This window comes from Astatotilapia calliptera, chromosome 12 (assembly GCF_900246225.1).
Source record: "Astatotilapia calliptera chromosome 12, fAstCal1.2, whole genome shotgun sequence".
Taxonomy (NCBI): Eukaryota; Metazoa; Chordata; class Actinopteri; order Cichliformes; family Cichlidae; genus Astatotilapia; species Astatotilapia calliptera.
In genome coordinates this window covers 1,797,860-1,809,746 of record NC_039313.1, presented here as the reverse complement: position 1 = coordinate 1,809,746, position 11,887 = coordinate 1,797,860, and the positions used below count along the sequence as shown (strand labels likewise).

Genomic DNA, 11,887 nt, shown 5'->3' with positions numbered 1-11,887 from the left:
ATATCATACATATATATTTATGCATACATATCATACATATATATTTATGCATACATATCAGGGTGTCTCACTGAAGCAGAAAAGTTCTGATATGAACAGAGGTTTGATGGGGGGTTTAAGGGAAAATCAAAGTCAAATGCATCTACAAAACTACTTTTTTGTCTTTTTTATGGCAATTAAATTCAAAATGTAAGTTGATCACAGGGAGCAAGCGAAGGTTTGTTCCAGGCCTCTGAGCAATGCTTTCATTCTACAAATGGATCACAGTCTGAAAAGACGCATAACAAAAAACCCACAAACAGACAAGATTTTAAGACGGTTTTCCCCACAGTGGGCCTGTCACAGTCCCAGCACCTGCGAGTACAAACACTGGGTTTTAATCGTGCTCACATGTGAGGGGAGAATTCTTAACATCAGAGAATAAATGCTCAGAAAAGTGAGGAAGAAGGAATTTTACTGAAACTTGGTTTTCCATACATGAGCAGAGTGACACGAGCAAAGACTCGGACATGGGATAATCTAAGAACATTAATATATCGTAGAATACAGCATGTCATTGAAGGGAAGAATTATAGCCACTCCCTGTACGATCGTATCATTGGTTTATTATTGGTGTCACTGTATCGTGTGACTGATGCATCACTGACAATGACTAACAGCAGGTTTTTCTTTTTTCCAGGCTTCATCTGATTGTTTGGCGATTCCCTGAATCCTGGCTCTGTGTGAACATCGAGGACGCCGCTTTGCATTTATTTAGCATTACTGTTATGTTGTGGCGACTGTTCCCTCGGTGCGGGCAGTCACAGCGTAGGCAGGGGGCTCGGAGTGTCGCCTAAAGCGGTCCTCCCACCACGATCCAGACGCCGAATTCCACAACCCGAGTTTTCCATTACTAACTGAAAGCCTCAGCGATACTTCTGCTCCTGTTTGTTAATGTCGCCTCGTTTCCTTTAGCCAGGCTGGAAATACAACGAGCTACAAAGTCAGTCATACTTCACGACATTCCAGGAATTCCAAGGCTGGAAGCGAGCCTGTCAGGGACAGAACGGACATGGCTGCTGTGGGGGGCTTTTGTAATTACACAACCAGCACCCAAATATATTATGACTTCAGTTTATAATCACCTTAAATATGATTAAATATATACACTTTTTTAAGGGTTGAGCCTTATTTCCATATGTCACTGGAGGAGACGCAGACATGTGGGAATGCTGTAACTGTAAGGTTATGTTAACATGCTGGGAAATTTCAAACACACTGATGTTTTTCCAGCCAGAGTAGACCCCAAAGTGTGTGTGTGTGTGTGTGTGTGTGTGTGTGTGTGTGTGTGTGTGTTACATTTACAGTGGGAAAGTGTTGGGGGGGCATTGAGGAGCAGCCTGGGTCTTTACTGGTTTACTAAGCAGCAGAGGGCCACAGATCCATTTTGTGTACATATCTGTGTATTATCAGGGAACATAAACTCTGTGCACATATCCGTGTTTAAAATATTACGATATGTTATGAAAGAAAGAACTGAAAAGTTAAATACTTTGATCTGAGCACAAAAACAACTGAAGATGAACGTAGAGAGGATAAATCTAAATGTCGACCTTTTTAAAGAAATCCTCTTATCTGGGATTCGGCTGCAGCAGAAAACACTCGTCGTCTATAAACTGGAGCCACGATAAGCCTGCTGCAATTCTAAAGCTCCAGGTAAACTGTGCTGGCATTCAATGAGGGATTCATGTACAAATAAATGAGTAAATGAAATGTCAGCGCAGGTTCTCTGCAACTGTGAGTAAAGAGGACTATCTACAGAGGCCTGCACGCGGCGGATGGACACGTTTGCTACTTATATCAGGGCCACACAAACTGTGCTTGTTTATCCCTGTGGTGTCGGGCTTTGTCATCATACACTGTGAAGTTACAGGCACTGACACTGGGAACTGCGTGACCCACTTCTCCCTGACCTGGAAACACTCCGCAGGCTGACCTGCAGTCCAACGCCAACGCAGCTCGCATCAAGCGAAGGAAGAAAAAAGGCACAGCGAACGAAATCTAGGCTCAACGTAAATTATTAAAGGCTAAAACGATGAGAAAGCACAGAGGGCAGCAGCAGAGCCCCGCCAACGGTGAAATCCACTTTATGTGAGCTGAAGGGAATAAAGAGGAGACATCTGAAGCAGGGCAAGTGTTTGACTGCTCTGCTCCGTAGCACGCAGGAAAATCTAAACCTGGTGATCCTGAATGACTTCTGAACACAGCCATATGAAGTTAGCCCAGTTATGTGAGGACAAAGGAGAAGCATGTGCTGGGCACAGGCCAAGTACTTCCATATGGGTGCTGAGTTCACTGGGTCCAGGTGGCACGTGGGATCATACGTCACGTGGGGGTCCAGCAGGGATCTACTGCCCCCTTATGGTGTGTGCCGTGCAGTGTCGCATTCACGAGGCACGTTTACATTACAGGTCAGCTGCTTTGGCACATCTCTTGCATCGGCTTTGAAGTTCTCACATCTCATCGTCCGAAACAGCAACACAGCGCTGGTCTGCAGCTCCCTCAGAGCCTTTAACTCGTGACACTTTTTGTGTAGTGACTATTAGTAAAACAGAAAGATGAAAAGCAGCTTTGACGTTGTGTAAAGAGTTTATTTTGTCAGATGACAACTCCAGAAATGTATTCCACGTCTTCTCATTTGCTAACAGTCCTTGATACCAGACTACTGATGATCAGCTCCCACACTGCCTGTGCATGGGCAGCAGCACCAGGAAGATAAAGGCCGCAGCAAATGTAAACACACAGTATTCTGCTATTCTATGACCGTTCATTTCACTGTCACACTGTAACTGTTTGCAAATATTTTAGCACATCAGAGCGAACAATGAGAACAACGAAGTGAAAGGACTGCACGCAGGACTGTCCTCCAACAGCTGAGCCAAAGCAACAACTATTGGAATATTATAAATATCATGAAACCGCCGTACATGTCATCATTTGTAATGTGCACCACTGCAGAGGTCACGGATTCATTAACAAACGTGAGGTAAAAATATTCCATATGAGTAAACACAGAGTGACTTTGTAAACCATTTATTTGTCACACCAATTTATGGGAATGAACTTCGATATAATAACTGAAGGAACAAAACCAATAAACAAACTAAATGTATCAGTTTCTGCTCGCGGTCAACCAGGTCCAGTCTGATAAATGCAAAAGGAAATAAATGTTCTTAAACTATTTCATGGCCTCTTTTTCTTTATATACCACCAGTCCACATGCACTAAGACGGACATGAAATACATATATTACATTATTTTGCTTTGTTTCTAGTTTGAGTAGAACAGTTACAGGACTGAGTGGGAAACTGTGTGCACAGATCCAGTCAGTCCAACTGCTCAGGGACAAAGTTGAGAAGAGAAAGTCTCGTCCCCACCTGGTAATGATTAACCACGAAACCACAGACCATCACCAAAGGACACTGATAAGCCATTGGTCACTGAAGGGGAGGGGGTCAGAGAAGAATGAGGACCGGGTCAGCACAGGGCGACTGGAGGTGGAGCTCAAAACACGAAATTAACTATGTTTAAAATGGAAAATATACATAAACTACAAATTCATTTTGAAACCTATAGAAATGGCCCATCACCCAATCAGCTTCCAGCTGATTAACAATAACGAGTCTAATTCAGTCGTTTATTTTTATCCATCTTTAAACGACTTAATGGCTCCAAAACCACATTCACCAAAATTCTTTCAATAAATAAATGTCACGAATTCGCTTCTTTCTTCCACAACAAATGTTTTAGTGTTAGAGGTCATGTGTGCTGTTCTAGTTTATCCAGCACTGCTTCACATTCTTATCAAACTACTGCTGTGAGTCCACATACCTGCTAACCTACAAATCTAGATCCCATCCACCCAGCTCTGTTTCTCTCAAAAGTGCTGTAATCACTCCACTACTCCAGAGCCATGAGTATTTACAGATGTTTCTAAACCGTTTTCTCAGCTCAATATTTGGAAAAAAACACATTTACAAACAGCTGTATGAAGAACTTCTCACAGTCTGTAATGATAAGGACCAATAAGGTTTCAGTAACAGCTCTTACTAAAGTCACCGAGGACCAGCAGTGACTCACAGTCCTGGTTTTATTTGATCCCTTTCATTTTAATTCAAAGACTTCATGAGTTGCTTTAACAGGTCAGCTTCCTGGTTGGATTACATCACAGCTAAAGGGTCGAACTTTTAATATTTCGATCGATGACTTTAGACCTGCACAGGCTTCAGTCAGGGGTTCCTCAAGGGTCTGTCCTTGGTCTACTACTCTTTAACCTTGATGTAGTATTTTGGTAATAATATGAAGAGTCATAATGTGTCCTGCTGCTCTTATGTAGATGATACAGAGCTACATTCTACTCTGATCTTCTAACCTCTGTTCACAATGAGCTGCACTCACATTAACTGCAGATGTGTCAAAGACTTTCTCTTTGTCTAAATTTGATCAGATTTAACTTCCATTTCTGTGATTCAAGTTCTGATGATCGTATTAATAAGGCCACCAGACCTCCTTTCTATTACTTGAAAAATATATCAAGTTAAAAAACCTGACTCTGACCTGCATTCATGACAAGCAGGTGAGATTATTGTAACACTGCACTGGACTTTCAGTAGAACTAGTTCAGGACATTCAAATGCAGCATGTGAAAATATTATTCCCAGTAATACTTTGGCTCCCTGTTCAAGACAGAATGACCTTCTATTAATCCAAACACACTCGGTGTTTTTGGCCCGAGGTTCATCTCCGACACGCTCAGTTATTCCCAGAATCAAATCAAATGTCACTGCCGCACGAATTCAAGAGATCTGCATGAATTTGGCTTTTAAACAGTTAACTTCCAGCTGATGGAGATGAACGTGTGAGTGATGAAGTGTGCAGCTCTTTCTTTTTTTAAATGGACTTCATCTCTTTACGCTTCCCCAAAGAGCTCTGAACATCTGTGGCCAGGACAGCACACTGTCGTGGGTTTACAGCCCCGTGGTGCACAAATCCATCTCCAATAAATGACCATCTGCTGCTTCATGACCACAACACGATTCACCTTCAGAGATTAAGATTCTAGTGAAGAAAAAACATTTCTGAGATAACAGAGTTGATATTAGGACTTCATGTACTGGGCTCGTGTTGGAAACAGCTGCTGCGAGCGCAGCTATTCGGTCCCTGACCTGGCTTTTTTTGGTCACTGAATGGAGGTCTGTGAATTCCCAGCCCTGTCACAGCATTTACAAGCCGGAGGAGGCTTTCTGCAGCCCCCCTTGACCTCTGCGTCACCCTTGCCCAGTGCGTGCACTGCAGCATCCTGGGATGAGAATAGAGCTAACAGAGCGAACCCACCTCGTCAAGTTTACAACCCAATCATGCCTGGGCTCATAAATCCACGCCTTCTCCTGCAGCACGCTGACAATGCCCACCATTCAGTGTGTGCGCAGGTTTAATAGTTCCTCTCGGCTTCCTTCTACTTCTTAGTGACCCCTCCTCCCCACACACACACACACACACACACACACACACACACACACACACACACACACACACACTTACTTGCAGGTTTATGGAGGAACTATGAGAGCAGAGCTGCACACAAACAGGTCAGCGTGGAGTCACGGTGAGGTCAGCGCTTTTTGAACTGTGCATGACCTATGACCCTCTCCATGGTGCCACCTGGCGCTGCAATGGCAGCCAGGGGAGTCCTGAGTGAACTTCATCTGAACCTGGACCTTAACATTGGACCACTGCCTCACCCTGTCCCCCTGCATCCAGCTTCCCCTGAAACCAGGAGTCACGTCTTCCCGACACATTTCTACAGCTCGTGTTGCATCTCTGCACTGCGTCCACCGCACAGAGATGTTGAAGACAACAAAGACGTCGATTACTTTCATTTATTGAAGTTCTCTGAGATCACATCGCTGAAGCAGACCATCAAGACTCGTTGCTTTATGAAACGTGTAAATGTGTTTAGACATTTCATTTCCACTTGTTGGATTTCTCTCTCCATGCTCGTGTGGATGGAAGCGGCTGTCGTTGGGTTTATACCCCCCTCTTGTGGTTTTGATTGGAAACTAGAACCCATTTATTAATTTCACATTTCACTTTACCACTAGAGGGAGATCTTTGTCCAAAGATCATTTTCAAGATCAGAAACTAAAAGTGAGGTTCAGCGTTGTTGGACCAGAGAAAAGTTCATGTATTTTGGAGTAAACAGATACTGGGGGCAAATGTAACTAAATATTTTTCATTAGTACTTAAACAGAAAAGTAAGGGAAGATAAGTAAGATTGAAATCTGAGGTAAGTGCAGGTTTATGAACTTACCCATGTTGTTGTGCTCAGTTTCAAGCTGATGATCGCTGTAAAAACCTGCAGAAAAGAGGTGCGAGGTTAGTGCTCCAATTGTTACAGAGTACTGGCAATTATGATAATATTAACAAAAAGGATTCAAACTCCAACGTGCAATTAACTGCTGTAAGACACAAAAGTTATAGCACAAAGTTTGGCTTCTTTTAGTTTGGCAGTTCAGTCAGTCAGACTTGCGTTGTGCCTGTAGCCCACACATCCACACTGACCAACGCTACTGCTCAGGGTAGCTGAGCAGGTCGTCTATTAACAGCTGCTCTGGTTTGCACGCCAAATATACCAAGCCCACATTGCTCTCTGGTGTACTGGACATGTCCAATGTGTGTGAATGTTAGACAGAAAGCTTGGGCGAATGAGGCAAGTTACATAAAGCCCTTTGAGTGCTCAGGTAGAGCACATAGGCCATTTAAGGCCAGTCCATTCATTTAAGCTGGAAGTCTGGAGGCTACAGCCCAGTGCGAACAACAGTGAGCAGAGCAGACATGCTGAGCCCAGAGGAGAGAGTAGTCTACCTGAACTAGATTGTCTGTAAGCCAGGGGAGTGTGGCCACAAAGTCCCATCACAGTGTGTCCTATGCAGATATGAACACGGCTTGATGAGGATGCATGCAGAGAAACCCCCCCAACATCAGAAGAACACACCAGGCAGCTAAGCATAAGAAACTGTCGCACAAGCTCACCACAAAATGTTGCCAGGTCTGATACTGCAACAATCAGACATAATTTCACATGAACAACATAAAAGTGTGGATCCATCCTGTTTGATATCAGTGGTACAGGTTTCACACACCTTTGAGTGCCAACAGAATATTGCTTAAACACCACAGCTTAAGACTATTATGCTTTTCTAAAGATAGCTTATCCATCTTCTGATCGTAGATCTCACAGTGGAAAAGGAGACTTGCATAGAATAGAATAGAATAGAATAGCCTTTATTGTCATTGTACAGAGTACAACGAAATTGGAGTGCCACTCCCTTGGTGCAAATTTCAATAATAAATATAAATGTAAAATATAAAAAGTACAAAAAAAAACAATCGTAAGTACTCAAACAATAGTATGTACAATATATACAGGATAGCAGCATTAATATAATGACAGTGACGTCATTCACGCATCATGATGTGTGAATGTTTCAGTCCAGTGTCTTAAACATCTTTTCACCTGTAACCTCATCACTAAAATTCATGTCTTACTTTAGCAAACTCAGCATCGATCTCCTTCATTTTATGTTGTTTTTTATGTAAATAGATTGAGATGATCTCTTATTTCCTTCTGGTTGGTGACTCATGCTCACCCCTGTGACAAATCCCACCACAACAGGCTGTATTATAAAAGACTCAGCGTGAAGCCTCTAAGGAAACTCGTTCTGATCCTCTTGGTGATTGTAAACTAAGTAGCATGTGGGGAGCAGCACAGGTTGCAGTATCATATAGTAATGCATATACTGCTTTATTCAACCTGTTGGCTCCACTGAGACTTTACAATATAAGCATAATGTTGCATTTAAACTAATGATGAAGATCGTGCACTCCTCAGGAAAGTGTTACGCGAGGTCATCCGGCAGGGGAAAAGCAGGGCCCTTCTTTAATACATCTGGCAGCTCGAGGAGTCGCCCCCTGCTGGCCTTTAAGATGAATGCAGTTTTAAGGGGCTCCCACTGTAAGACTGGAAAGCTACATGCAGTCGATGATCACCAACAAGGCGTCCAAGTCAACTAAAACTAGACGTCAAAAAATAGTGAACCAAAATAAAAATCAACAAAACAAAGTAACTGAGGCAGTACAGAGTACTCACAAATCTGAAACAGAAAGAGCACTCTCAGTTACATGGAGTAATAAAGGGCAGACCCACTCAGACCTTACACTGTGTGTGTGTGGTGTCAAAGAGGTGTGACACAACAGCAACCGAGTGGACCTAAGAGCAGACCACAGCCACCTCACCATCATTGTTCACACTCAGGCTACAGTTCGCACAAGCTCACCAAAGCTGGACAATAGAAGACTGGAAACATGTTGCCCAGTCTGACATCTCAATTTCTACTGGAAAAAAAAAAATCCGACAGTTACCATCAGAATTGGTCATAAACATCCTCCAAGCGGGGATCCATCCTGCTTTGTATCAGCACTACAGACTGGTGGTGGAGCTGTAGTGATGTGGGGAATGTGTTAGCATGAAAATGTGGAGGAAATTTCTCTGGTTTGATCTCAGTTTGGTCAATTTAGTTTTCACAAGCAACCTGATGAAGTTTGGGTGCTTTCCTGTGAGTCACCTGCCATCACAGAGCGCTGCAACATCTGAACTTTAATGCCACGCACATTCACCTCTAACATCCATATCATTAAGAACATTAAAGCTAAAAAAGTTTCATTATAAAAAGTAAAAATAAACCAAAATATTATTATAACTCTGATCAATCCCCCAACACTTAACACAACATGAGTAGTTTTAATACAGCTTACCTTCTTATCTTATGTGTGTTCATTCGTGCACGTTTGTTTTCACTATCATTCATTTTGACTTGCTAACTTGGTTATTGTGAGACCAGGCTTCAGTCATTAGTTATGAAACAAACCCTAACCCTGATCAGGGAATACTCCCTACCTTCCTATCTGATGCTGCTTCTGTAGGAAGCACTTTACAGCACGTTTCCTTCACGTGTCACCGCGTCCATGTATGAAGAACTGTTGTACGCAAAGACTCGAAGTCTCCACCAAACTAGTAGCAACAGTAAAAGCTGACCGCGCTGGACCACACAGTGGGAAAACATTTTTATGGATCTTTTATGCACAGCCTGACACATCATCGGGCTCCCCTAACCCCACGACAGTCTGTTTGCTTCATATTAGTTACCCACTTGCTGTCTCAGCTTTATTAGACCCACATTTTTTCCCCGTCTCACCTCCTGCAGCAGCCTGGCCATCTGTGCAACCACCAAGTGACTGGTTCTCACTTACATAGCACCGAGCGAGCTCCATCAGTCACATGTGCAGAATGTTGGTGCATAACCCCCCCCCCATCTGTGTCAGTGTACCACCCTGCTATCAACAGCTGTAGACCCTTGACCCGACACACGCCAGCTGCCTGCACCTGACCCCTCCTTCCCAACCCCCCTCCAACACCAGGGCATATGTTCTCCCTGGAGCACACACACGAACACACGCGTGCCTCAGTCAGCCGAACAAACATACGTTACATATGTAACATCCATGTAACAAGTTCCCCACCTCCACACAGTTCTGAGGAGCTGCAGCTTTGAAGTGAGACAAGAAGTTTGGATGTCACCTCGAACTGCAGAGAAGTTCACCTCCAGCCATTATATCTGCCATGTGACTCAAAGCATTTGGAACTTGTCGACTGAAGGACCACAACCTACTTTTATGTGACTGCACCAACTGTCTTTATCTTACATCTCTTACAATTACAGTTTAGTTATAAGAGGCATGTGTAGGTATGGCAGATGTACCTAAGATAAGCCTCATCATTAACGAGTCGCTGATAACCTGTTAAAAAAAAGTCACGTTTTTTTTATTACTGCTCTTTAGGGTTCAGGCTTTGAAATGTTGTCTCCACATCAGCACGAATCAGAGAATGGAACTGTGGACAAATATATTTATCATTTACAGTTTCGTTGACACAAAATGTATTTTGGCATCCAAAACTTCAAAAACATACATGAGTAATAAAAACCATCTATCTATTAAAGATGGTTAACAGTAGCCTGGTTAAAAGTGCTTTGTGTTAACTCCTCACACACCCCCACACACAACAATGGGCATCAGTGGGATTCCATTTGTGAGGCTCACAGCAATTAACACGACTATAGCTCTGTGAAGCTGTATCCAGACACAGCGTCAGTGCCAAATGTTTCCACGTCCACTGGTGTCGTCCATAAGATTGTAACAAAAGCAGGAGACCTATTACAGTTAGAAACCAACGTTAATAATTAACCCTTTAAGACCTGCCATAGTCCGCCAGAGCTTATATTATATTTTTACAGGCTGTAGTGTCATTTTTGGGAGCATTTCAAGTTGCTATACATCAATACAACCATTATAGCCCAAATTTTAATAATATGCATGCATTAAGTGCATAGTAATTACATAAATTTCAAAAACGTGCAATAAACTACAAAAAAATTGAAAATCGTTTTTGTTTTTTAACATATATTTCTAGTTAGAGAAATTTAAGAGGCTTATCCCTCAAAACTGTAAATACAAAAAAGTTGCACAAAATAGTTTCCCACCACAGGAAATTTATTTTGAGTGTCTTTATAGTTTTATTTTTGAAATACACCAATTTTCATATACTGCAGGAAAAACGAAAATAAATATTATGATGCAAATTTGCAAAATAACAGCATGTGCATCAAAATAAACTATTTCCAGCAGTGCAATATGAGTCCTCAGCATCCCAGAAACGACACAGAAAGTCATAAAGTCAAACATAACTTTTAAAAACACCAGTATAGGCTCATGAGGCCCTGAAGGCAAAAAACTACATTTCCGCAAAATGACGTCACTTCCGGTTTCGGGCAGGACATGGAGGACATGCGAGAGTTCGTGCTGATGGACGTAGGAAGTGATCGGATCGGCAAAGCGTGTTTCTGGAATATTATGTTTTTGTTCCTGCAAGCGCTTTTTATGCAGTTTTTGCAAAGCTATATGTGGAAGGAAACTGACTTAGGGCAAGCTGATGGCATAAGATGTAAGTACAACTCCTCCGGTTTCATATGCAAAAAAAATTATGGCGCTAGCTTATGTGGTTGCAGTGCTACCGGGATTTAAAAATAGTTAGCAAAACGGAGCGTGCCCGCTCCGACCGGCTTTAAAAGGGTTAAAAACACCCCCTCTGTTATATGAGAATACCACAGTAAAGGGTTTGTCGCTTTTTTGTTTGTTTCTTCCAAAAGATTCCCACCTGTGTCTCCTGCACTTCATCGTGCCCTCATCACACACGGCCACAAAATCACCCAGTGAGTCTCTGCAGATGCAGCCACACTCATCACATCTGTCACGTGTGGAGATTCAACATGAAAACTATAACAAGCAAGATTTGAGTGTCGTATCAACATATTATTATTATAATGATGAATAATGGGGGATGAGCAAAACTAACACTGATCGGAGCGCCGGCGTGGTCCACAGACTATCGTTCATCACTACAACCACTGTTGACAATCCGAGCTCCTGTTGCCTAGGTAACCTTTTAACACTGGAATTCCCAGCTTCTACCGTTCTACCTTTAAAAGCCGGAGAGCAGTCAAGTCAAGAAGGCTTCTACCTGAGACCCCCGCGGAGTCATCATTTTGCGTTTCTACCTTTAAAAGCCGGAGAGCAGTCAAATGCTGGAAGTGGAAGCTAAATTGGCTAGTCATTCATATGTATATTGGGTCGTTACCTAGGAATTCTGGAGGGAGGGGATTGGGGGAGAAATCAACACACATGAGTCTAGGTCCTTTGTTGCTGACATTTATTGATAAAAACAGTAGTTTCA

General features: G+C 42.7%; 1 protein-coding gene across 1 annotated transcript in view; it reads right to left on the bottom strand.

Annotated features, from left to right (window-relative positions):
* The window catches only part of nr6a1a (nuclear receptor subfamily 6, group A, member 1a), a 125,848-nt gene that overhangs the window by 85,276 nt on the left and 28,685 nt on the right, over positions 1-11,887 (bottom strand). Inside the window, exon 2 of the mRNA XM_026186086.1 lies at positions 6,350-6,394. Within this exon, the coding sequence (XP_026041871.1) occupies positions 6,350-6,394 (45 nt within the window). The remainder of the gene's footprint in view (positions 1-6,349; positions 6,395-11,887) is intronic.